At 39.7% G+C, this 23,928-nt stretch overlaps 1 protein-coding gene across 1 annotated transcript; it reads right to left on the reverse strand.

Annotated features, from left to right (window-relative positions):
- Nucleotides 1-1,024: 1,024 nt before the first annotated feature.
- LOC148040431 (aspartic proteinase nepenthesin-2-like) lies at nucleotides 1,025-2,602 on the reverse strand. The gene has a single exon (XM_087663908.1). The coding sequence runs from the start codon at nucleotides 2,600-2,602 to the stop codon at nucleotides 1,025-1,027; it is 1,578 nt and encodes a 525-aa protein (XP_087520034.1).
- Between the last annotated feature and the right edge of the window lie 21,326 nt (nucleotides 2,603-23,928).

Raw genomic sequence — 23,928 nt, forward strand, 5'->3', positions numbered from 1 at the left:
AAGAAGGAGAGAATGGACTCATTGATGAGATATGGCAAGGGTTTGGCAGCTCCTCTTCGCGATGAAGGCTTCTCCTCTCCTTCGCGAACGACGGCAGCGGCAAGCCTTCTTCCTCTCCCTCTCATGACGGTCGCTCTCTCTCTCGCTCTCCCTTTCAAAATGATCGACGAAAATGCGCGAAATGAGCCCGTACTCGGTTTCGGCCTGTTTTTTTTTTCTTGTGGGGTGTCGAGTGATGCAAATAGCGACACCGCTACCTGCGTCGCTACCCGCAGTCGCTATAGGTTTAAATCCTTGTAATGCATTTCAAACCTAAGTAGATCACTTAATTGAAGTAAGTAGTGGGTGATTTTTTTGGGATCTCTAACATCTTGTCACTACACCATTGTATAAGTATATGCCATAAAAGACAATGCTAATAAACTACCAAAAAAATCATTATATATATATATATATAGTGTATATGTGTATGCATTTATGTATACATATATACATCTAGAGCAATATCACAAAGAAAACAAACATAGCAGAGAGATGTGTATATATGTACGTATGTATGTATGTATGTATGTATTTATTCTATCTCTATCTCTATGGTTCACTCATATATGCACAAGTGCACACGCACACTCTCTCTTTCAAATAGAAATCCAAACCTTCCCTCCCTCCCTCTCTCTCTTACCACGCCTTTCTTTTCGTCGTACATGCATGCACATGCACACCCACACACACACTCTCTCTCAAATAGAAATCCAACCTCTCTTCCTCTCTCATTATACCCCTAGTTTTATCAAATATGTGAAAATCAATGCAAAACCAAAAACAATTCCATTATATAACTTGTCAAAAGTCATAAATACAAAGTCTTACATTGACAAACAAAAAAACTTATCCTCTAGAGGTTCAAACATGATCTGACTTTTCCCCCTTTTCCTTGCGGATGCAACCGAAAACCATGCTCATATTCTGAAGGAGCAGTACCAGAAAGACCCTTTCACCTTGTGACTCTCCCACACATGATCTCTCACCTCGCGAGGGACTCTTCACCATCCGAGACTACGCAGTTATAGGGAGCAAAGCCGACAATGTCGGTTTGGGGGTTCAGCTCCACAAGGATGCCGGCGAGCTGAGTATTGCCAATGATTGTGTAGCCCACAGTGGAGTTTTGGAAGGTAAGACAGTAATCCGACTTGTCGTCGACGGGAATAGGAGTAAGGACTTGTTGGGCAGTGAGGTTCAGGACACCGCCTCCGTCGAAGTGCAAGGCCACGCGAGGAAAGGTGTCGGGGATGCTGCCGCCATCAAACTGGTAACAGAAGGGGCGCGGGTGCGCGCTGCGCTTGAAGCCTATGGCTGAATCGTTTATGGCGCGCGCGAAGGCATTGAATAGGTTCGGATGCAGCTGAGTGAACGTCGTGCCCATGTCTATCAAGACCCCCGGCGTCACGAAATCCGATGTCGAGGTATTCAGCAGAGTCCCGTTGACGCTGATCCCAATCATGTTAACAAAGTAGCCATGACGGCCCTCGTAGTGCATCCCCGTAAACGTCATCCCGTCCGGTAGCTGCATGGATCCGAACCCCAAGAAACCTGTCTGCGGAGGTTGAGCGAACACGCTGGGCAGGCAGAAGAAGATGCTGGTATTGAGCTGGGTGTGCAGGGTGAAGTTGCCGTACCCTAACCCTAGAACGCCAGAGCCTTCTGTGAAGCCGCGCGCGCTGTGTGCGCAGCCGAAGATGATGTTTGATAGTGCGTTCGTAGCGATCAGGTAGTTTTCGCCTTCGGTATAGTCTGCGCCGTTGAGAAAAAGGTTGTCAGTCCCGTAGACTCCTGAGACATGGGGACCAGGGGCTTGGTCGTGATAGTTGTGGTAGGCGAGGCTGTACGCGCACTGAGACGCATTCAGAAACGGAGCGGCGGCCTGAACGCATGGCGCGATGTCTGGGAGGAAATTGCCTTTGCACAGGTCGTCGTCGCATAACACAGGCGTGTAGGTTGAAGAGGTGGCGGGGTCCCAAAGGGTAGTCGTTTCGTTGAAGCAGGAATCCGCAGGGCAGGGGCTACATTGGAGCCAAGTGAGGTGTGACTGGGTGTCCAGGAGCAAGAGCTGGGGTTCGCCGGGCGGGATGCCCACCTTCATCTGCACGTAGAAATCCGACGTCTGGGCTCCTGGCGAGACGCGGCCCGAGAGCGCGTCGCCGGTGTTCGTCGGCAAGGACGTCTCTGTCTCTCCGAGCGGGTCCAGCATCCCTCTCTCGATACTGCGCTGGCGCCGACGCGCCATCCGCGCCCCCTCTCTCTTGGTAGCCTCCTCGAAGAGCTGCTGCCGAGTTGCGTTTTGGGGCCGTAAGGGTGACTTTGGATGGTCCCTATGCCGCAGCCCCATCACTAACCGCTTGTCCGGCTTCTCCTCCAGGTGCTTGATCACCGTGTCATACTGATGTTGCTTCATTTGGCCTGACCCATGGACCTTGCTAACGAGGTCGGAAGTCGAGTACCGCGACCGCTGCTGTACCGCAAGGCTACCTTGGGTGCAGTATATAAGGAAGAGAAGCTGAAACATAGCTTGTAGTCTAATCACACGCACGACGGATGACCCCATATTGATTCGAGCGAAAAATACGATGTCCCAGAAACTCGTGTTTAAATAACAGTCTAGTAATCTCACTGGTCCCGCCAATGTGTCCGACCATTCTTAATCAGGTCGGGTTCTCCGAACAGCCATTTACAACGGCATTTGTTATAGGGCCTTGAGGCTGGTTACACACCCCCATTGCCCGCCTAGTTCGCACCCAATTTGTGGCCAGAGAAAAGCGTGACTTGGCCAAGCCACATGTTCACACGTCCCCATTGCCCTCCTAGTTTGTGCCCAATTTGTGGGCAGAGAAAAATGTGACTTGACCAGGTTTGCCACATGTTTACACATAGGGCAGCGGCACTTGTCTGCCTCATGTTTAAACACAAGGTGGGTGTCCATCTGGAAATGTTTAACACACAAAGATGAATACGAATCATTAATTAACACCAAAATAGGCTTTGATCAATCTCAAGTTATTGACACAACAATCAAATTAATCAGTTGTTGCTTACACAATAATTATAAAATGATTACCAATTAGCACAATTAATCAAATATTTAACTAGAGAGTAGGGGAGTTGAACCCCTTCACTATACTGTTAAAGCATGGATCTACCCAGTTCTCTACAAGGTGGAAAGAGGGAAATTTTATTTCATACAAATACAATTCTCACATTAGCATTTTCTCTCTCTTGAAACATGGTTCAAGTGATGTTGTCCCTTTGGGCTGCTCCTTTGGGTTGGCCAAATCCTTGTGTCAGCTCTGCTAATTTAGCTCATTGAACTACTTGTGATGTATCTATACTAGTTAATGTTGCAATCTCTACTAGTCCATTCCTTATACTATTTCATTGGCCCATGTCTTCATGAGGTGTGTTATTTTGTCTCTTTAGTTTTGATGTAGCTTCACGTATCCATGCATCATCAAAATTATCTTCCTGCATAATGCACATATTATGTAGAACAAGGCATGTTGCCACCATCTTTGATAATTTTTTAAGAAGCATATCACATCTCTTCAACAATATGTGGAATCGAGTCCGGGGGTTTCAAAGGCTCTTTCAATTGGCATTCGATTGCTCGATAGTAATGTCCCGAGAGAATCCATTCTTGCTACTCTCACAAAGAAGACAAATTGTCTCAGAGCTCCACTAAAGTATTATTTTTCTAAATCTAGTTTTAAAAAACATTCCAATCATGCATTGAACCTGCCTAACCTATGCCACAATCCCAAACAATGCAATTGGCGACCACAATGATTTGAAGGATGACTGAATGGAAGGCCTTTCTATTAAAATAGTCTTCATGGTTTTGTCTTGGGGCATTGATAGGGATATAGCTACCATCTATTGTACCTACTATGAATGGTATACCTTGAAATCCTTGAAACACATATGGAGATTGAATTATTTGTTGTGTAGATGGCTAATTAATATACATGTGTAATCTAGATATGGCTGATATGTCACAAAAGTCCAAAACAACCATTTGAGTACAAGATGTCGAGACCCTATACAAATCACTTGTAAGTCCCAAATTTGAGCCACGTGCCACTCAATGTAAGGCCACACAAACTCACTTCTCAATAGGTACTACTCTTTTGTAAATTGCATTCTTGCATCTCATTTGTGCTGCTCACTTCAATACAAGATATTTGAATGTGGTATTCCTAACTCACAGTCTACTTTTAAACATCCGATTTCTCAAGAATCATGTGGTAGGGGGACTTGCTTGAGCTACTGTACCAAACATATACTATACACACAAGAGGAAGCTCACTCAAGAATACAAGAAGAGAGATGGAGGCCTAAAAATTTTCTTATTGGTTTTTTCTTCTTCTTTTCCACACAATACAATGTACACAAATTATAGATAAGATACAACATCAAGAAAAGTGGCCTACTAAGTCAAACAATGTATAACTGACTATACTAATCAATTGAGTTATAACTACGCGAGCTCTGCTAGTTGGTGCCAAAAACTAAATATAACATGTGATAAGTTAGTGGCCATGTGAGGATCATAATGACCACGAATGTGCTAAGTGTAGACATGCAAACCCATCTAACCAATTAGTCCATCACATCAATATCCGCACATGTTGAGCTTGCCATCTCAAAATGATTTGAGTAGCTACCTAAAATCCCTACCCCATTAATGTTTGTGGCTTGCTCGTCCATCATGTCCTCAATGGGCTATCCTAGTGTGAGGAGTAGAAGAATCTCAAGCTATACACTTCATAAAAAATTACAAATATATAGTCTAATCCTACACATTATCTTGATCACTTAATAGTAGGTCAAACATGGCCAAAATAGTGATCACAACACCAATAGCACAAATTTTTATCGCTAGCACAAATATTTATCACACTTTCCTTATCCATTTACCTATCTAAAAATACGATAAATCTTTATGGGATACTTATACAAAAATGTTAGAAGATTAAACTTGAAAACACAAAACAAATGAGGACTCAAGATTTTAGAAGATCACCTTTTATTATTCCTTTTTCAAGCTCTTGATCACATCCACTGGACTAGATATAGAGGAGACAAGTGTGTCCATGATAGTGAGCCATCATTCTTCAAATGCTTTCTTTTCCCCTGATGTTGCTTTTGGTTGGCCAATAGTGCTAGCCATATCCCTAAGAGAGTCATATGTTCTTCTCTTCTTCTTTTAACATACTCCTTGGGTGCTATTTAATCAGGCCTAGATTTTGGAGACTCATTTGAGGCAATGACTTCTGCAACATTTACACTTGCATCATTGGATATTGTCATAGTGTTGTCTTTAGACGAAGACATACCACTCACAGTGAAGGCTTGTGCATCATTGACAACACTCGCAAGATTCCACATATATTCATCATCAAGATTTTACCACTAGCAAGTGATCTTGCGATCGTTGCCTGATACTGCATTATGGGTCTTATTCTTTTGATAAGACTCTTAGTTATGTCCCAAATGTTTTCTCCATACCTCTCCATCCTTATCAAACTACTGAAACAACAAAGCTTGTTGTGTGGCCACCTTGGACCAAATAGCCCCTCCTTGCTTTTTGTGGTTTGAGAAACTTTGGGCTTATTGATCTTTAGATGTGGATGAGTTGCACTATTCCATGTATCCTCTTGTTTTTTAACTTTTTTGCTCTTTGTGGTTTAGGAGGCTTTGCTACATCAGACTCGGATGAATTCCACTGTGGGTGTTTCTTGTTTCTAGTTTCAGCCTATTGCGTTGATGATACTTGGGACTCAATCACATCAACATCATCACAAGTTGGGTTAGATCATAGCTTGTAGCCTATAGTCCTTGTTGATGGGATACATGTTGTATGTATGAGGGACTATGCTAAGGGCTATGTGGTATTAGCTGCACAAGTGCCTCTATACCTTGTTGTCTTGGATGTTGAAATGGAGTAAATTAAGGGGGCTGAGGGCTTATCAAAGGAGAGTGGCTTGTACGTGCATTCGCTAGAACACCCCCATCCAAGCTTGGAATATGGAGAGAGAGGAGCCACATTGAAATACATCAAGTCATACGATACACAACATATTGACTCATCTAGGACATACAGTATTGATATTCCTCCATGGGGCTACTATCTTGAGAGTTCATTATGCTTCAACCTTAAACATGATAAACAATTGGTGCATGCTAAAATGGGATTTTATTTATTTGGATTTTATTGCTACATTTCCATGTGTTAAAATGGAACATATATGTATGATATCCATTGCAAAGCTTAAAAGAGAGAACCTTACACACACACACACACACACACTCTCTCTCTCTCTCTCTCTTTTGTTATATGAGAAATTGAGTAGTGTGGGGGGACTTGCTTGAGCTACTGTACCAAACACACACCATATATAGAAGAGGAAGCTCCCTTGAGAACATAAGAAGAGAGATGGAGGCCAAATTTTTTTCTTGTTGGTCTCTTCTTCTTCTTTTATATACAGTAGAATGTACAGAAAGTTCATATTAGATACAATATAAAGGGAAGTGGCTTACTAAGTCAAATAGTATAAAGCTGACTATACTAATAGATTGTCACTATATCTATGGTAGTTATAGGTAGGTGCAACAAACTAAATATAAGAAGTGATAAGTCAGTGGCCATGTGAGGATCATAATGGCCACTTATGTGCTAAGTGTAGATGTAATCCCATCAAATTAGGTAGTCCATTATCAATGTCTGCACATGTTGAGCTTGCCATCTCAACACTTCTCCCTCAAGCTCAAATGTATCTCTACAACACCAAGTACGCTTCAAAATTTTCAAAGCTTCTCTACATCCAATGCCATGGTGAAAATATTAGCTATTTGATCTTGTATGCTTATATATACTAAGTCAACCTCTTTTGCAGGTACATTCTCTCTCACAAAGTACTAATGCACCTCAACGTGTTCTGTCCTAGTATGGAACACTAACTACCTACCTAACTGTATACTGCTCATGTTCTCATAGTAATTGACAATTGGACCATCTCCCTACATATTCAAATCACCCAATAAGTCTTGCAACCAGACCACCTCACATGCTACTATAGCAGCTCTATACTCAATCTCTATGCTACTCAATAAACTAATTATAGGTTTCTTTTTGCTACTCCATGTAGCTGCTACACTACTAAGGGAAAACATGAATCTACTTATAGCTCTTCTGCTTCTCTTCTATGAGATATGCTACCATCCCAATTTGTATTTGTGTATTCAAAAACTTGTATATCCTTACCTATCTCATAAAACAGTCCATAATGCAAAGTGGACTTTGCATATCTCAATATGTATCTAACTATATGTAAACGAGACTTGTCACAGGGACGCTTTGCCAGATGGCAATAAAAGATGATGAAGAGTACTCAACTCAAGGAAAGTACATGGAGTAAAAATAATGGTTAGGTTTTCCATTAAATCGAATATGTGTGGGCATGGTAAGGCAAAGTGGGAATACAAGGATTTCAATCTTCACAATACATCATAACACAAGATCTAATTCACAAAATTATTGAATTGATACACTCGAAGGATAGTTTAGAATAAGCTCAATGTATCTATTCACAAGAGATCTTAAAAGCTTGGACATAAGAGAGAGTAATATGTCATGTTTATGCATGAAAAGAGAGGAAAATTGAATGTGTATTTGGCAATTGTGATATGATACTTCCAAGTATTAAGGTCCCAAAGGTTAAGAAAGGTGAAGTGGAGCAAACAAGGAAAGAACTTCCTAAGCATAAATTTAGCATAGACATTCAGATACTCCTTCAAAGTTATCTCCAATAAGGGTAAGATCTGACTTTGTCTTTATCCCTTGCGATTCAAAATATTCAATCCTTGTAGCTTAGAAGTGATTAGAGCTAGAGCTAAGCATTTGGTCATCGAGTTTCAGTTGCACCAAGGGAATGTCCGCTACAAAGCTCTTGAACATATCATGAATTGAAAGATTTCACTATAAGGCCACATCTCTCCTCATAAGGAGGAATAGGTGGCTGTGTTCTCAAGGCTGAAATCACTGATGTTGTGGTTGCTGATGGAGATGATCTTGTCGGAGCATACTTTACGTCTTCATCTTCCACATATAATGCTCCTCAGTTGTTCTTCATGGCCATTGTCTTAAGCTTAGAAATTGTTCTTTATTCTGAATTTCCTGCAGCATTTGTTGATATTTGGGATCATTTATCCTTTGGGGAAATTCAAGCAGCTAAGGCCAAGATATTGTGGACCTTAGAAATTCATAAAGGCTCTTGGATCTAATGCTTATAAGTTGCAACTTCTTGAAACCCTAAAAGTTCATTATGTATTCCATGTAAATCTCTTGAAGCCCTATGTACCTAATCTTGATCATATTCTTGATTATCAACAAGTTGTAATGACAAGCCAAGGTTTACTTGAACTTCAACCTAACAGAATCTTGGATGTAAAAGAAACAATCCTTAGGAATAGGATCCTTAGAGAATATCTCATCCAGTGGAAGGATTATCCTGAAAAGGATGCCACTTGGGTCGATGAGGTAACCCTTATAAAAGAATACCCCCAGTTTCTCTCGAGATGAGGACATCTCGCTCTAAGGATGGAAGAATGAAATGTCCCCATTACTTAGTTTATTTTAAGGTGTGTATACATGGTGTTGCACATCCACACATGGAAAAAAAACTGCAGAATCTCTACAGGATTTACAAGAAGTAGGATTAGTTTATTAGAATAGTATGAAATCTCTAGTATCATGTTTAGATGACTTAATTCCCACTTTAGATAGATTCAAATATATATTGTGACTTATTTTGAAGGGAATAAGTCGTCCAAGACAAAATATAGATTTGAAAAATGTAATTTATAAAAATTATTATTTTTTTCTTTTTTTTATTTTTGCAATTTGGTCCACACTAGCTTGTTGATCAGATGTGTTTTGATCGTTTTGAACACTTGGACAGCTATATTTGGAATTCATACAACAAAATTATGATCCAAACAAGTTGCAGGGCAGAAAAAAATGAAAATAGTGAAAAAAAACATAAGCTTTAAAGCTAAGCGCTAAAAGAAAGTATTCTCTCTTTGACATTGATGATGTCATCGAAAATCACTAAAAAGAAGCTCCTCTCTTCTACCTCTCCCCCTTGCAAAACTATAAATTGAGGGCTTGGGGATGACCAAAGAGAGCGATAAGAGCAATCTTGACGAGGATGAGACGTTGATCGAGAAGGAGAAGAATCTATTCCACGAGATGAAGAGACATCATTCCATTCAACCCAAGGAAGGGGATACGCAAAAGGTCTCTCATCCTCTTCTACTCTGATCTGAGAAGAGAAGACATTGAAGAATTATATCCTATTCTATCATACCTCTACTGTCGTCTCTATTCTGTCTACTAGAGAGAGTGAAGGACTGCTCTCCATAAGGCAAGAAGAATCATCTGTGAGGCCTACATCATTGAATCCCACAATATCCATCATCATCATCAAGAGTCTTACACCCTTGCCAACCGGTATTACTACTGTATTCTTCTTTTTCTTCTTCTTCTTCTTCTATAAATTATATTTCCATCATGGCCTCGAAGAAAAAGAATTAAAAAGCAAAAATCGCAAATGACCCTACTAATGTGGAAGAAATAGTTGGAGTTGCGAGCATGCGAGTTACTAACGAAATCACGGGCGCGGATAACAACCCTTTACAAATCGCAATACCACACATTTTTCTAAAAAAGTTCTATTCAAATAAGATAAGTCTCTTGAGAAATACTGACTTAAGGCCAAGAAACTTAGTTACAAGAAGTGGGAAGTTAGAGACCCGAAAAACCTAGATACCCCTAGTTAAATTCCAAGGGGAAGATTTTATTATATGAAACTCAAGTGTCGATTGCAACTAGAATTAAGTATCACTTGAAAGTTGCATGATTGATTGAAGTCATAACTACTTGCAGACATAAATCTTGTTTTTGATTTTCTAGATTAGATCCTGATTGAATTAAGAATTGGAATAGACAAGAATTGAAGAGCCCTATACCTCCCCCAAGGATAGGTGTTGAATCCTCATACCAAGAGGGGATGTTTTTATTGCCGCGGAAGCATGGACCGGCTCTGATGGCAAGAGGTCTCCCCGTAGGGATCGTATTAAGTAGGAGGTGGATAGGGTGCCAAGGGGACTCTAGCTAATAAATCCCTTTTTCACACCTAGTAACTACTTGGTCCCTTGTATGGCACAAGTTCTACTTGGGACACCTATAAACATTAGCTATAGGTGGATTTGATCTTGTTAAATTGTAACTACTTGGTCCCCTGTATGGTGCGAGTTCTACTTAGGACACCTATAAACACTAGCTATAGGTGGATTTGATCTTGGTAACTTGTAGATGCACCAGATGAGACAACACGTGAAATTGTAATTTTTCTCTTGTATGGGTGGGAGAATACACATTATAGAATATAATCAATGAAATTGTTTTATTCTGATTGTATGTCTGTGAGTAAATTATGTAAACGAATAACTCTACATAAAAGGATTTTAATTAATGAAGCTATTTTTATATATATTATGTAATGTGGTAGGTAATTAGATAGCTAAGAACTTCCATAGAGGAAAGTTGGTGGATGAATTCTTGACAAATCCAGTTCTATGGCAGGATAGTCTTGGTTAGCTAAGAGGTTTCCCCAAAAACAAACACTGGGAAGAAATTCTAGGAAAGGCTTGATTCGCTGACTTACTTAGGGTTTGGTCTCAGAACACGAACTGTAAATTATCTCAAGGAAAAGATACAACGACTGTGCAAGAGCACTATGAGGGATTTCATAAATCCTTAGTATACTACTGTAAAAAAGTGTTATTCTCCATGAACCAAGTGTAATGGCAGTCGCTCCTTTCAAACAAGAACCCTCTCGAAGGACACCTCCGGATGTGAGCTAGTTGTTGATAGGTGACTGTTAGATCAATCAGTAACCTTCACGTCGGTCCTCCATGGGTAACGATAGGACACTTCCCTTGTCGGGTAGGGTTAACCAGTTGACAAAATCCAATCATTCTGTTTAGAGTAAAGATGGTGACGGCTCGAAGATAAACTCTGGGCGACTACTAAAACGTTACTCGTCACGTAATCAAAGGAGGGTACGTGAGAGAGAAGGAATATGAAAAGTTCATTTTCAATAATATAAAAGGCCAAAATGAGATTGCAAAAGTGGACAGAAAAGAGGATTATTTTATTATTCTTATCTTAACTTTTCTTTATTCTTGAAGGAGAGAGAGGGGTGGCTAAAAGGCCCATTTTTGAGTTCTTTGTTTTTAAATGCCTTGCTTGACTCCACTTGTTGTCACTACATAATATATACAAGTCAATATCCAAAAAAACACACACACACACTTTGATCTAGCATTTTTTTAGCCACCTCTTGAGTTATCCATATCACCTCAAAGAGCCCTTCCCACCATAGTAAATCTAGTCAATAGCCCTAGAGATTTAATAATAGTATTGAACCATTTGATAATCTCCAGTAAAGCGCACGGGCTTTGCTCGATTTTCAATGCAAATGATTAGTAGATACGAAGGAACTCATTTTATAATTGAAAATGAGAAAAATGAAATCTTGAGAGCTCATTTTAAGATATTCGAGAGATTTTTTATAATATGGATTTTTCTTAAGAAAAAAACTTCATGGTCAATTTTCTCATTGTTGGAAATTCTTTTGAAGATAAAATTTAATTTTCTAAAATATGAGAACTCTTACACATCCCTTCTCTTTGAGCTATTTTGCTCCATTTCACTGCTCTTTCATAGCTCTACTCTAAGCTTTTCTCTATGTCTATGCAACCTTCCTTATGTAATGAACTACCTTAACCTCTCTTTCTCACATTTAGTCATCAACAACTAGTGTATGAAATATATTTGTGTGTATGCATTGTGTAATGTCTATCCATCCTCTCACACACACAAAGCTACTTGTTTTCCTTTGACGTCTGATCTATGTGTTTATATATGCATCTCTAATCCACCTCCTTAGATATATAACTTCCTATTTCCATTAATATCTCTATGCATCCCCTCCAGGCTATCTCCATAGGCACAAAACCAACTATTTTGATTAACCTCTCTCTATGTCTATATCTGTGTGTCTACTTCTACCTCTCTAGTTTACTTTTGCAAACTCAATTTTCAATTTCTTCCTCTCCAATCTAACTCCATAGATATCAAACCCCTTATTCTTATAAGTATCTCTATGTGTTGATATGGAACATCTTCATAGACTCAACATACATCTAGCTAAATCATATAATCAACTCATATATTTGTAATTGGCAAAAAAGCAATAATAAAAATAAATATATACAACATTTGAGAAAAAGGATTAGAGAGTACTAGTGTTAATTATCAAGTTCTACGAAGCTATAGGTAGATGGGATTAAAGCACATGGACTTTGTGGGTGGATGGGGGAAACAATCCATTTGATCTCGTAACTAATAAACCTCTAGTTTTCTTAAGAATCACAAACCTATTGAAATATGTGTATGAGGGTGAAAATGGATCATTGGTTACATTAGGCAGCTCATTGATAACGTGTTTAAACTCTTGACAACCTACCAAGCAATCATTAAAAATTGTAATAATATGTAATCATTGCAAATTAACTTCAAATAGAGTAGCTCATATGAAAAGTGAAGAAATGAAATAAAATCATAACTCAAGAAAATGAATACGTTATCAGAATGTAGGGTACTATTTATGACATTTGTATCTTGTATGAGGAGGCAAGCTACAATTGGATGACCTTGGAAAGTTCAATAGCAAGCTAATACAGGAATGCAAATGAAAGAAAAAGTCAATTAATAAGTTAATTATTAACAATGGCCAACGGAGATTGTACATCAAAGCATGCAAGGTAGCTCACAATGAAAATCTAGGTGAGGGTGAGCTTTGACAATCCATTTGAAGATTAATGAAGGCAAGTACATTGGAAAGTCCTTTAAGTAATCCAAAGTTCAAGGCTATGATGGAGAAGGTGATTGAGTGCATGCTAAAAGATATCTCAAACAAGTTTTCAAATGTGGATGCAAAATCTATTTATGATAGGGTTGGCATTAACATGGGGACCTATTTGAAAATATTCAAGGGTGTGAAGGTTGGGTTTAGCAGTATGCTGAAGAGAAATAGAATCATGCCTCTTCCTAGAGAATCAAAGTTAATAGAGGCCCAATATTAACATAGTTTCTAGAGCTTATAGGAGATCCCATGCATGTTCTTGGCAAGGAAATACCAAAAGCTGAAACAAAAAATATATATGAGATTAGATTTATCCAAATTAATCTTTACTATCTAGATCTATGCAAGGTGCAATCAGTAATGGTAACGTACTATGATATGTGCACCCATGAGGAATGTAGTGATAAATTGTAATTTATCATCAAATTGAATAAAAATGAGGTTGTCAAAGGAGTAAATCTTGAATGAATTAGTGTAACTTTGATAAATTGAGCCTTAGAATTTGATAAGAAGAACCCAATAAACTTAAGTATCTAATCAAAGTGCCATGTATGGTGGCTTGCTACATTTGATATTCTCGAGGATATTCCTAAGGAAACATGAGGTGTTACAGTCGTTCTTTATGCATGCAAGCATTCCAAACATAATTCATCATTAGAAACATAGCGAGATGTTTTTGGTTGAAGGATATCATCAATACTTGGTGAAATGGCATCTTATATGAGACTTAAAAACTTTAAAATACATATGTAGAATCTCCAATGGTGCAAATGTACAATATCCATGCCTATATTACTTAACAAAGAGGGTGGAGGGAAAGGAACAGAAGAAGAAGTGAAAAAGGGTAACAATTGTTGTACTAACGCGTTGTCGTGCCGCTATGCGTACACCATGTGAAAAACTCTAAAGTGCGGCTTTCTTATTGATCTAGAGAGCCAATGCCATTTTAGACATTAGTGTTAGTGTCCATGGTTCAAACATATTTCACTTGCACAAAGAGCTTGTTTCTTGCAGATGTTGGCTAGGCATGGGAAAGCCTTTGCATTTCAACCAGATGAAATTGGATGTGTTTAATGATGTTCTTCAACATGACCCTCAAGGGAAGGGTAGTTATATGCTATCACGGCCTTGAGGTGGAAACCATAACCACCATGGACTTATTTTATGAAGCCTTCCAAAGGGGGTTCACCCCTAAGAGGGGTGGCAAATATTGGTTGTGCGTGTTGAATTTGACACGCCAAGAACCCCATGAATATATATGAACATATGCTAAGAAGATCAAAGAGGTTTTTCGTAAATTGAATGTCTCTATCCCTATCCCACCTACTGCTTTGTTGCAATACTTCTTGCATGGTCATGATTTTAACATCTAGGTGCAATTGGCTAGTGTCACCTTGGCAGATATAGACACTGCCATTAGATGAGCACAAGAAATAGAATCTTGGTTGCAAGTGTCCTATGCTTCTCAAACCAATCCCAATATAGGTCTAGCGTCGGGAAATAATTCGCAACTAATCAATGGTAGTGGAAGCCAAGGGATACGGATGGCCAACCCTAACAGGAGAGGAAACATGGTGCCGAATGTGCTTTTATTGCCAACTCTGCCTAGTGTGACTCTTCCTATGGCTAGTGAGATGCCTCCAAATATGGGAGGCCAAGCAGCGAACCCTAATGTCGTTCCTCTGGATCGGCAATGAATGCAACGATGCCTAATCAAATTGTGCGGCCAAGGGACCGACGGGTAGGCGATCAAGACTATGAGTTGAGTTCCTCAAATGTCCTTACGGACGTCAAGGACATGATGAAGCACTACACATATATGATCTCTGAACAATATTGGCAAATAGCCATTGACATTAACTTCTTAAAGAAATAATAGAATTTGATAGGGAGTCGACGCAAAGACGGTGCACCCTCTAGATTGAGCTGCAAATGGTGTGTTGGGCAACATTATCCATGTAATTGCCCAAATCTCAAGTGTGACATTTGTGGAAAGTATGGCCATTTAGTAGTCACCAGTTGGAGCAAGATCAGTTCCCTCTAGCAAGGCAGTCGGCAACTAGGGCTTGTTAATCATCGTGCGCAAGGAAACAATTTTCAACAGGATGATGGACCGAAACAAATACTCCAAAGGGGTAAGGCTACTGTCAGAGATTTGCTAGGCAACAGTGGGGTGAGCCTCATCGAGGTTGTGCAGGTTAATTGTACTGAAGTTTCTAGCCTATGTGCCATAATAAGAGGCCAAAAACATAGAGAAAGTGACAAAGATAATCCAAAACCTATCGACGAAAGCCCTAGGCCGGATGAAAAAGGAATGCAAGTTCTAAATCCTGACAAGGAAGGGGGACCTTTGAAGACCATAGAGAGTAAGGCTGATGCCAAGAGAGATAAAGAGGTATCGAGAAAGAAGGTGAGAGTTAAAAAGAGGCAATAAAGCTGGTGCAGTGTCCTAAAGAGCGGATGGTTTGGTGCGAGAAGTGAGCTTTAGCGAATTATCACAATTTTGATTTAGCTAGCTCCCTTTGCAATGTTAAACTAGACATGAATCTCTTGTAGCTAATCAAGCTGTCGCAAGGAGTATGCAAAGAATTTAAAAAGATCTTGCCTACGGGTTGAATCGTAGAACCGTTGGCAATAGCGCGGGTAGGGGATGACTAGTTTGAACATGCTAACAAGCACTACCCAAGGTTTGTAGCCGATGTGGATGGCATTCCAGTGGATAATGCTATCGTTGACATAGAATCTTCAGTTAATATTATGAGTTCTGAATTGATGGAGAGGGTGGGTCTTTCTATTCTTCAAAAAGAAGCCTCCACAATCCTTAGAATGGTTGATGATAGTCTGAGACAGTTAGAGGGCTGCATTACTAATGTCCATGTGATAGTTGACAACGTAGAATGCCTGTTGGACTTTAGGGTAATCCGATTTGTAGGGTGTTCGAGTTACCAAGTATTGCTTGGTCGACCTTGGATTTTGCAAGCAGACTATCAAGTAGATATACCCGTTGGTAGATTAATATTTGGCAGAGGTGATAGACGTGTGGTAGTTGATACATATCTTGAATCACTTCAAAGTGAGCGAGCTCCCCTATCTTCTACAGAGTTAGAGACAATGGAAGATGTGTCTGCAAGTGAGATGTCTTCGACTGACGAATCCAAAGAGGGATCGACCACAAAAGATGTCTATCAAGTAATGTTGAATGAGCCATTAGAAGCTCAAGATAGAATAAGGGACGCAGATGTTATCAAGCTAGACCTTGGTATGCCAGACAATGAGCATCCAATAAAGCTAGGGTCCATGCTTAGTGCGGAGGAACAGGAGGATTATGTCACTCTGATCCAAGAGTTCCGTGATATTTTCGCTTGGAGTTACGATAAACTTAGGGGCATTTCTCCCAGCCTCGCTGTCCATATAATTCCGTTGAAGGGAAGAAGTCGTCTTGTGCGAAAGAAAGTCAGGTGTATGCCGTTTTAGTTGCGGGCTGGGTTGTTCGAGGAGTTACAAAAATTATGAAAAGCGGGTTTGATCTTCCCTAGGGAGAACACCGAATGGTATTCATCAGTTGTGATCACAAATTGTGATCAGGAAGAAGAAAGATAATCAAATCTGACTGTGTGTGGACTTTTGAGAATTGAACAAGCAAATAGTTAAGGATTACTACCCATTGCCCTTTATCGACTAGATTCTGGATCAATTAGCGGGTAGGAAGATATACCCATTCATGGATCGTTTTGCACGCTATAATCAAATGGCAATTGCAAAAAAATGACATTCATAACAGTTTTTGGGACCTTTGCGTAACATGTGATGGCATTTGGTCTATGCAATGCGCCTTGTTTGTGGCAATGAACTGCTGATAAGACCTTTGGTGACATTTTCCTTGAGGAGCTGAAGGTAGTTATTGATGATTTAGGGGCAGCCACCGTGAGAGAAAGGTAGTTGATTATTTTACGAAAATATTTTGAGTGATGCAGACAATTTTGCATAGCTCTCAATCCAAGGAAGTGCATTTTTGGCATACCTTATGGGCTCCTATTGGGCCATGTAGTTAGCTCGGTAGGGCTTGCAACGAATCTTGAAAAGATCAAAGCTATAGTCGCCATGATACCACCATGCACCCCCAAAGAAGTCCACAACTTTTTGTCATCAGTTGGATATTATCAACGGTTCATAAACACTTTGGCAGAAAGAACATTGCCATTGGCAAATATGTTATCCTTCAATTGTTTGTTTGTGTGGAGGTCATTTTGTTGGGTGACTAACTGTGCAAAAAGCCTTGAGGGCGGGATATTGGTGGCCAATCATCTTCCAGAGTCATTTTGTTGAAGGGAAGAAGTTGTCCTGTGCGAAAGAAAGTCATTTTGTGCTTGTGGAGGTCATTTTGTTGAAGGGAAGAAAGTCATTTTGTGCTTGTGGAGGTCATTTTGTTGAAGGCATCCACCAATATAATTCCGTTGAAGGGAAGAAGTCATCCTGTGCGAAAGAAAGTCAGGTGTATGCTGTTTTAAGGTGACTTTGGAGGGTGTAAAGTAGGAACTTGCAAGAGCACCTGTGCTGAAAGCACCAAAGAGGGGTGAAATTTTTTATATCTTTTCAATAGCTACCATGCATAGCATTAGTTGTTGTTTAGCATAGATGTGGGAAGATAAGTGGTATCACCCGATTGCTTTTGACAGTCGAAAGCTCGGTGTATCCGAATATAAATATACTTATATGGAAAAGTTGTACCTTGCGATGGTCTTTGCGACTAAAAATTTCAGGCACTACATTCTTTATGAGAAGGTTGTCCTTTATACAAAGGCAGAAGGGCTACGACTGCTGATGAATAAGCTACAACTGCCCGACCATTTGGCAAAGTGGTTAATCACTTTGTAGGAGTTTGACTATGAGGTTAAGAGCAAGCCATCCAGGTTACAAGGTATCGTAGAGTGCCTTGTGGACTTTGGGGAGCCAAAGAAAGATCTGGTTGAAGGCAGTGATTAGGATTGATTGTTCAAGATTGACACATCATCTATTCCCTCCTGGTATGCAACGATAAAGCATTCTTTGTCGACTCGAGAGACTGGAGCTACTCTATCAAAGCCAGAAAAGCGAAAGATCAAGCAACATGCTTTAAAATTCACAATAATCCCAGGCACGTTGTATCAGTAAGGGGTCGACGATATCTACCACCGATGCATAATACCTGACGAGGTCCCTTTCATCTTAGAAGAGTGCCATGATTCTGCTTGTGGAGGTCATTTTGTTGGGTGACTAACAGTGCAAAAAGCCTTGAGGGCGGGATATTGGTGGCCAATCATCTTCCAGGGTGCATTCGAGTACGTTAAAAGATGCGATATATGTCAATGACATGATAGTCGAGAGAATAGAAAGTGACCACTCAATCCTATTATGGCGATCCTTCTACTCGAGAAGTTGGGGATGAACCTTGTGGGCCCTATTACTTCGTCATCCCCACTGCACAGACAAGGTATATTATCGTAGTGACTGATTATTTTACTAAGTGTTTAGAAACACATGCAACACGGAAAGACGATGCAAAGGAAACCACCAGTTTCCTATTAGAGCAAATAGTATGTCAATTTGGTCCACCAAAAGAAATAGTATCAGACTTGGGGACACAATTTACTGAACAAAGTGATAAAAAGCCTAACCGAGGTTGGGCACATTAAGCACAATAAAACAACCCCCTATAGCCCACAAGCCAATGGGCAGGTTGAGAGTACCAACAAGCAGCTTGTGAGCATTCTATCGAAGGTAGTTTCGAAAAAGAAACGAGATTGGGACAAAAAGTTGTACATGACAGTGTGGGCATACAATATGATGTTCAAATGAGCTACTGGTCACACCCCATTCAAGTTAGTATATGGAGAGTAGTGTGTCCTATCTCTAGAGATCGATTTGCCAACGATAAGATTCGTGATCAATCATTCTTTGGGTGACAGGGATGCCCTCTTAGAGCGCTTTACGACTCTGGCACACCTCGATGAGATTAAATTTCAAAGCTTGCTACATCAGGAGGTGACCAAGCATCGGATGAAGCAGCTTCATGACCTAAAAGCAAAGAAATACACTTTTAAGAAAGGACAGCTAGTGTTGTACTATGATGCGTATAGAGAATTATTTCCAGGAAAGCTGGAGCCCAAATTTGATGGTCCTTATAGGATTGTCGGGATCGGGAAGAAAAAATCCACAGCATTATTGGTAGATCTTGAGGGTGTGGAGTTTAAGAATAAGGTTAATGTTAATAATATTAAACCTTATTATTTCTAACTGTGCTAATGACATAAGTGCCTTGCATGTCGATACACAATTGATCAAACATCTGCAAGGAAACATCGATAGAGGGTGATGGGTCGATTGATCCCTTATTTGGAGCACCCATACTTAGAGCACCGATATCATTACGGAAAGCTCATCTCCCATGGGGTCCACTAGGGTTTACCATATGGTACCACATGAGTGTAAGAGTGGGGGTTATTTAAGGGAAGGAAGGCACATTTTATAAGGTAAGGTCCCATAAATAGCGGGTAGATAAGGGGTATTTTCATATATTTCTTGCACGCAAGTGGCGTCTCCTTATTACTACTAGTGAATCCCCCGTGGCTCATCTGGTGGAGTAAAGGCTATAAAGTGACTGAGCAAGGCGATGAGACATTCATTTGGGAGATTAAGGTATTCTATCATCACTGTTTGTAGATTTTGATGAGTGTCCTTGTAGCCTTTAATGAAGGTGGGATGGAGCTGTCAGTTCATCCTCTCAATATGTTGAATTTTGACTATCATAATTACGAATAGGGGAGGTCTGCATGGTTGGTTGTGTAAACCCATTGTGGATGTACACATTATATTTTGATGGGGCGTCCAAGGGCCCTAATAAAAAAGGGAGTGTTGGAGTAGTTATCTGAGGTCCAAAGAAGTGAGTGTTGGAGTAGTTATCTGAGATCCTTGATGAAGAGCTACAATGAAATTAGTTGTTTATCTCAGAGTAGGATTCACTAACAACATGGCGGAGTATAAAGCCTTGATTATGGGATTGAATATTGCCAAGAAAGGCTGTATTTGAAACTTGTTAGTAAAAGGGGATCTCCATCTAATCTTAAATCAACTCAATAAGACATATATAGTCTGGAATCCTATCTTTCGTATGTATCATCAAACTGCTATAACCCTACTTGATGAATTTGAGAGTGTATCTCTTCAACTGATTCCACGTTCTTGGAATTAGTTTGCGGATGCACTAGCCAATTTTGTTTATGAAGAGGACCTCTTCTTCAACTGTGGTCCTAGTCTGAATGTTGCTCTTGCTAATGAGACAAGACGTGGCCATTTGTGGGGAATGTTATTAGACCACGCGTTATGTGGCAGGTGATGGTTGATATGGGTGATGTGAAGAGTAGCTGAGACCCATCTACCACTATTATCTTGGATCCATAGGTTGGTCAGATGACATGTTATGCATACGCCTCTTCCTATATATGTGGGAGGTATGGGTCACAACTTGATGCATTTAGTTTAAGGTTGAGAGCTTTATTTTTTCCCTCGGAATAGACCGTATTTTTGTATATCTTCCTTCTTCCAAGGAGGGTTCTATATGAGCTGCTTTGTTTGATTTCTTTAGGCCAAGAGGGCCCTTGTCTGTTTGGTGCAGGTATAGTTAATGGTCTGTTGTTTTAGTGATTGCACCATACATGTTGATGAAATTGCTGGAGGGAGCCTTTGTTACGGAGGAGCTTCTTGTGGCCATTCTAGGTGGTTTCATCCCCTTTTCGAATCTTTTTACCCTTAAGCAAATAACAATACATGTGTAAAGGGGGCACTTTCTTTTTGTTTGTTGGGGATCGGCAATTGAGGCATGAAGTCCCAAGTTTAGGTTATGTATGTCTGTGGGAGGTCTGAGTAGTCATTGCCTCGTGCAAAGGCATTGTTAGGCACTGCAATACTTGTTTTCGAAGGAAGTTCTAGTGACCTTGTTCTACTGACCTGCGAGGTGGCCGTTCTAGGAGGTCCTATTAGTGTGAGGCAGTTAGAGAAGCCTACTAGAATGATGATATAAAGAAGCAAAATCCTAAATATCTTAGAGAAAATTTATAAATTACGAAGGTGTGTAAAAAGAGGTTCTAATCCCTATTAAAAAATATATATAGATAAGGAAAGAAAGAAAAATCCTTGAGTAGTTTTTTATCGCCTTGCGAAGGCCGAGTAGGTTCCCGTGAATGAGTCAAATCTAGGGCCGATGCCTTATCTTCCTAGGGGTGGTATCTAGCTGGAAAAATAAGAATAGAATAAGGTAGGAGCGAAAATAAAAGTGAGCATTAAAAAAGGATTAAGTGTCACCTCGTGAGGGCTTGGTAGGTTCTTGGGTATCAAGACAGGACCTGAGACCACTCCCTCCTTTTTACATGCATGAGTATGGAAAATAAGAGACTAAAGGACCAATTTGCTAAAAGATAATATTTTTCTATCTGACTATAGGAGTCCTGGCCTAGTAGGAGCTCCTAGTTGAGTTGTCCTTAGTTAGGTAGGTATTTCAGACCACCACTTAGGATAACCTCTCTGATAGTTCTTTTTACCTTAGCTTTGTTGGAACGGTTGGTTAGTGACTGGCTTTAGGCTTTTTATTAGATTATGCTAGGTCTAATCCTCATGGATTTCAAACCTTGGTTTTGTCAAGGGGTAGGGTGAGAGCCATGATGTGTATCTATTTTGTATCAGCTTGATTCTTCCCTTGGTTATTTTTGTATAGATCTATTTGTGGGATTCAATGGGCTAAGTCACCCTATTCCCTGGTCGCCAATGACAGATGATTTTTTATGCCGAGAAGTGCTTAAAAATAGCCAAAATTTCCGAATTTCAAGGAAAAAATAGACTTCGTCAAAGGCAGCAATTGCAATCGATATGATTTTAAGCGGCGATGCCCCAAAAGTGCTTTAAAGACCCATTGAGCAACGGTTGGGGAATTTTCATAATTTTTCTGACGGTCAGAGGGGACTTCTCGAGATGTGTGACAGTGCAAGATTTCAAGACGAATTCCCAAAATTTTTGAGTGGCCAAATTTGATACCGGACGCGAGAGATAGGCCAGGCAGGAGGCCAAGGGCCAAAATGGCCGAGTGGAAATGGACTTGGGAGGGGCCAAAAAGTGTGTCGTTTGGGGATTCCCTTTGGGGGCCCCTAATTTTTTATTTTCATGGGGGGGGGACTGTTTTTTTCGGCGGCTGCAGAAAATGACTCTATGCTTAGAGATGATGATTTGGTGGAGGGGGGTTGGAGAACTTCTATGCACCCCCCCCAACTGATTGCATGTCTGATCATCCTCCTGTCTATGCTTCCTATTGCATGTCTCCGCCCATGAAATGGCTACCTGAACATGGAGAACAAAAATCAGTCTTTCTCTCTCCTCCCTCTTTCTCTTTGAAGAGGCAATTCATGTGGGAAGAACCAAGAAGAGAATCCACTGTAAGGATGCTTGTCCGGCATCGCGTCTAATTTTATGTAAACACACTAATAGATGCGTATTTAGACGCACATTTAGCGCACTTGTATTTTTATCATAAGTTTTTGTATTTAAGATAAGTTTTGATAGTAAGTTTTTATCATAAGTTTTTATGTATTTATGATAAGTTTTGTGTATTTAAAATTTAATATCTTAGAATAATTAATACGCCTTGAAGTTTTTATGTAAACATATTAATAACAAATTTGATGTTGTCATGAATTAGGTTTAATCATTACCGCATCACTTTCGGATCGATCGAGGGCTAGAGTTGCTATTCGGAGGTGGTTTGAGCCTTGAATGAGGACTGATTTGCAGTCCCACATCAGATTTTAAAACCCGCAAAGAAGGATAAAACCGGCAACTCTATTTTACAAAGGAAAATTGCTTGTTTTTTATATTTGATTGAGCCAATGTTGTTCTTATGGAGTGAAATTTGGTAGACATGCTGTTCAATATTTGTTCTATGCTCGCATAGTGAAAAAATACAAAAAAATAAAGTCAAAATGCTGGAAATAATTTTCAGAAAGTCGTAAAACACAGTTTTTTATGAGAAAAATGGGATTTTTGGTGTTTTAGGGTGGAATAAACCAATACACATGGGATAAAATGCCAATAGAATCTAAGTTTTTGCTATTTTAAGAAAAAAGAGCCACAAATCTAAAAATATATCAATTTTTAATTGGAAAAATAGAGGAAAATGGAGAAAAATAAGAAAAAAATAGGAATATGCCTCAGAAAAATATGAAAAAAATAATAAGTGGTTGTGGACATATGGTAGGGGCAAAGCATGAGGTTTGACCTTAGTTTTTCCTACCTTTTTGTCACAATGTGTGATTTATTACTTTTTATACATTAAACCATGACAAAACAACCTATATACACCTATGCAACGAAGCAAAACCTAAATGGTGAGGGGGAGGAGGATATTGTGCAATAGTTTAAGGGCTGAAATAATATAATTTTGATTTTTTTTAAATGCATAGCATTTAGAAAACGGCCTATTTGAAAATAAGGAATCTAATAGCACAAGGTTTGCCTTGGTGCTAGATTCTTGCAACGAAGTTTATACGTATTAGTTGGAATTCATGAAAAAAAAGATTTGCGTATTAGCACATAGAGTGATTTTCAAACATAATTGTTTGTGCACAATGAGAAATCCACTATTGCATTGATCATACATGTTGTATAAACTCGTGGAAATGCATAGAAATTGTTTGGATTAAAGTTGACCCATGCTTGAGAGGGCGAGATTCCCCTTGCTGTAGAGTAGTCGTTTGTTTCTCAGGGAAATTTATTGGTGAGGGAACATGGTGTCTCCTGGATATCACTGAAAAAAAAGAGAGGAGTCTTGTGTGAATGTGTTTATATGTAAAAGCAGTGCATTGAG

Source organism: Lygodium microphyllum, chromosome 2 (assembly GCF_053477565.2).
Source record: "Lygodium microphyllum isolate KBCC chromosome 2, Lygodium_microphyllum_v1.1.10, whole genome shotgun sequence".
NCBI classification, from domain to species: Eukaryota; Viridiplantae; Streptophyta; class Polypodiopsida; order Schizaeales; family Lygodiaceae; genus Lygodium; species Lygodium microphyllum.

Excerpts from the sequence above, each read along its gene's own strand:
- LOC148040431 (XM_087663908.1), bottom strand. The coding sequence starts at position 2,602 with ATGGGGTCATCCGTCGTGCGTGTGATTAGACTACAAGCTATGTTTCAG.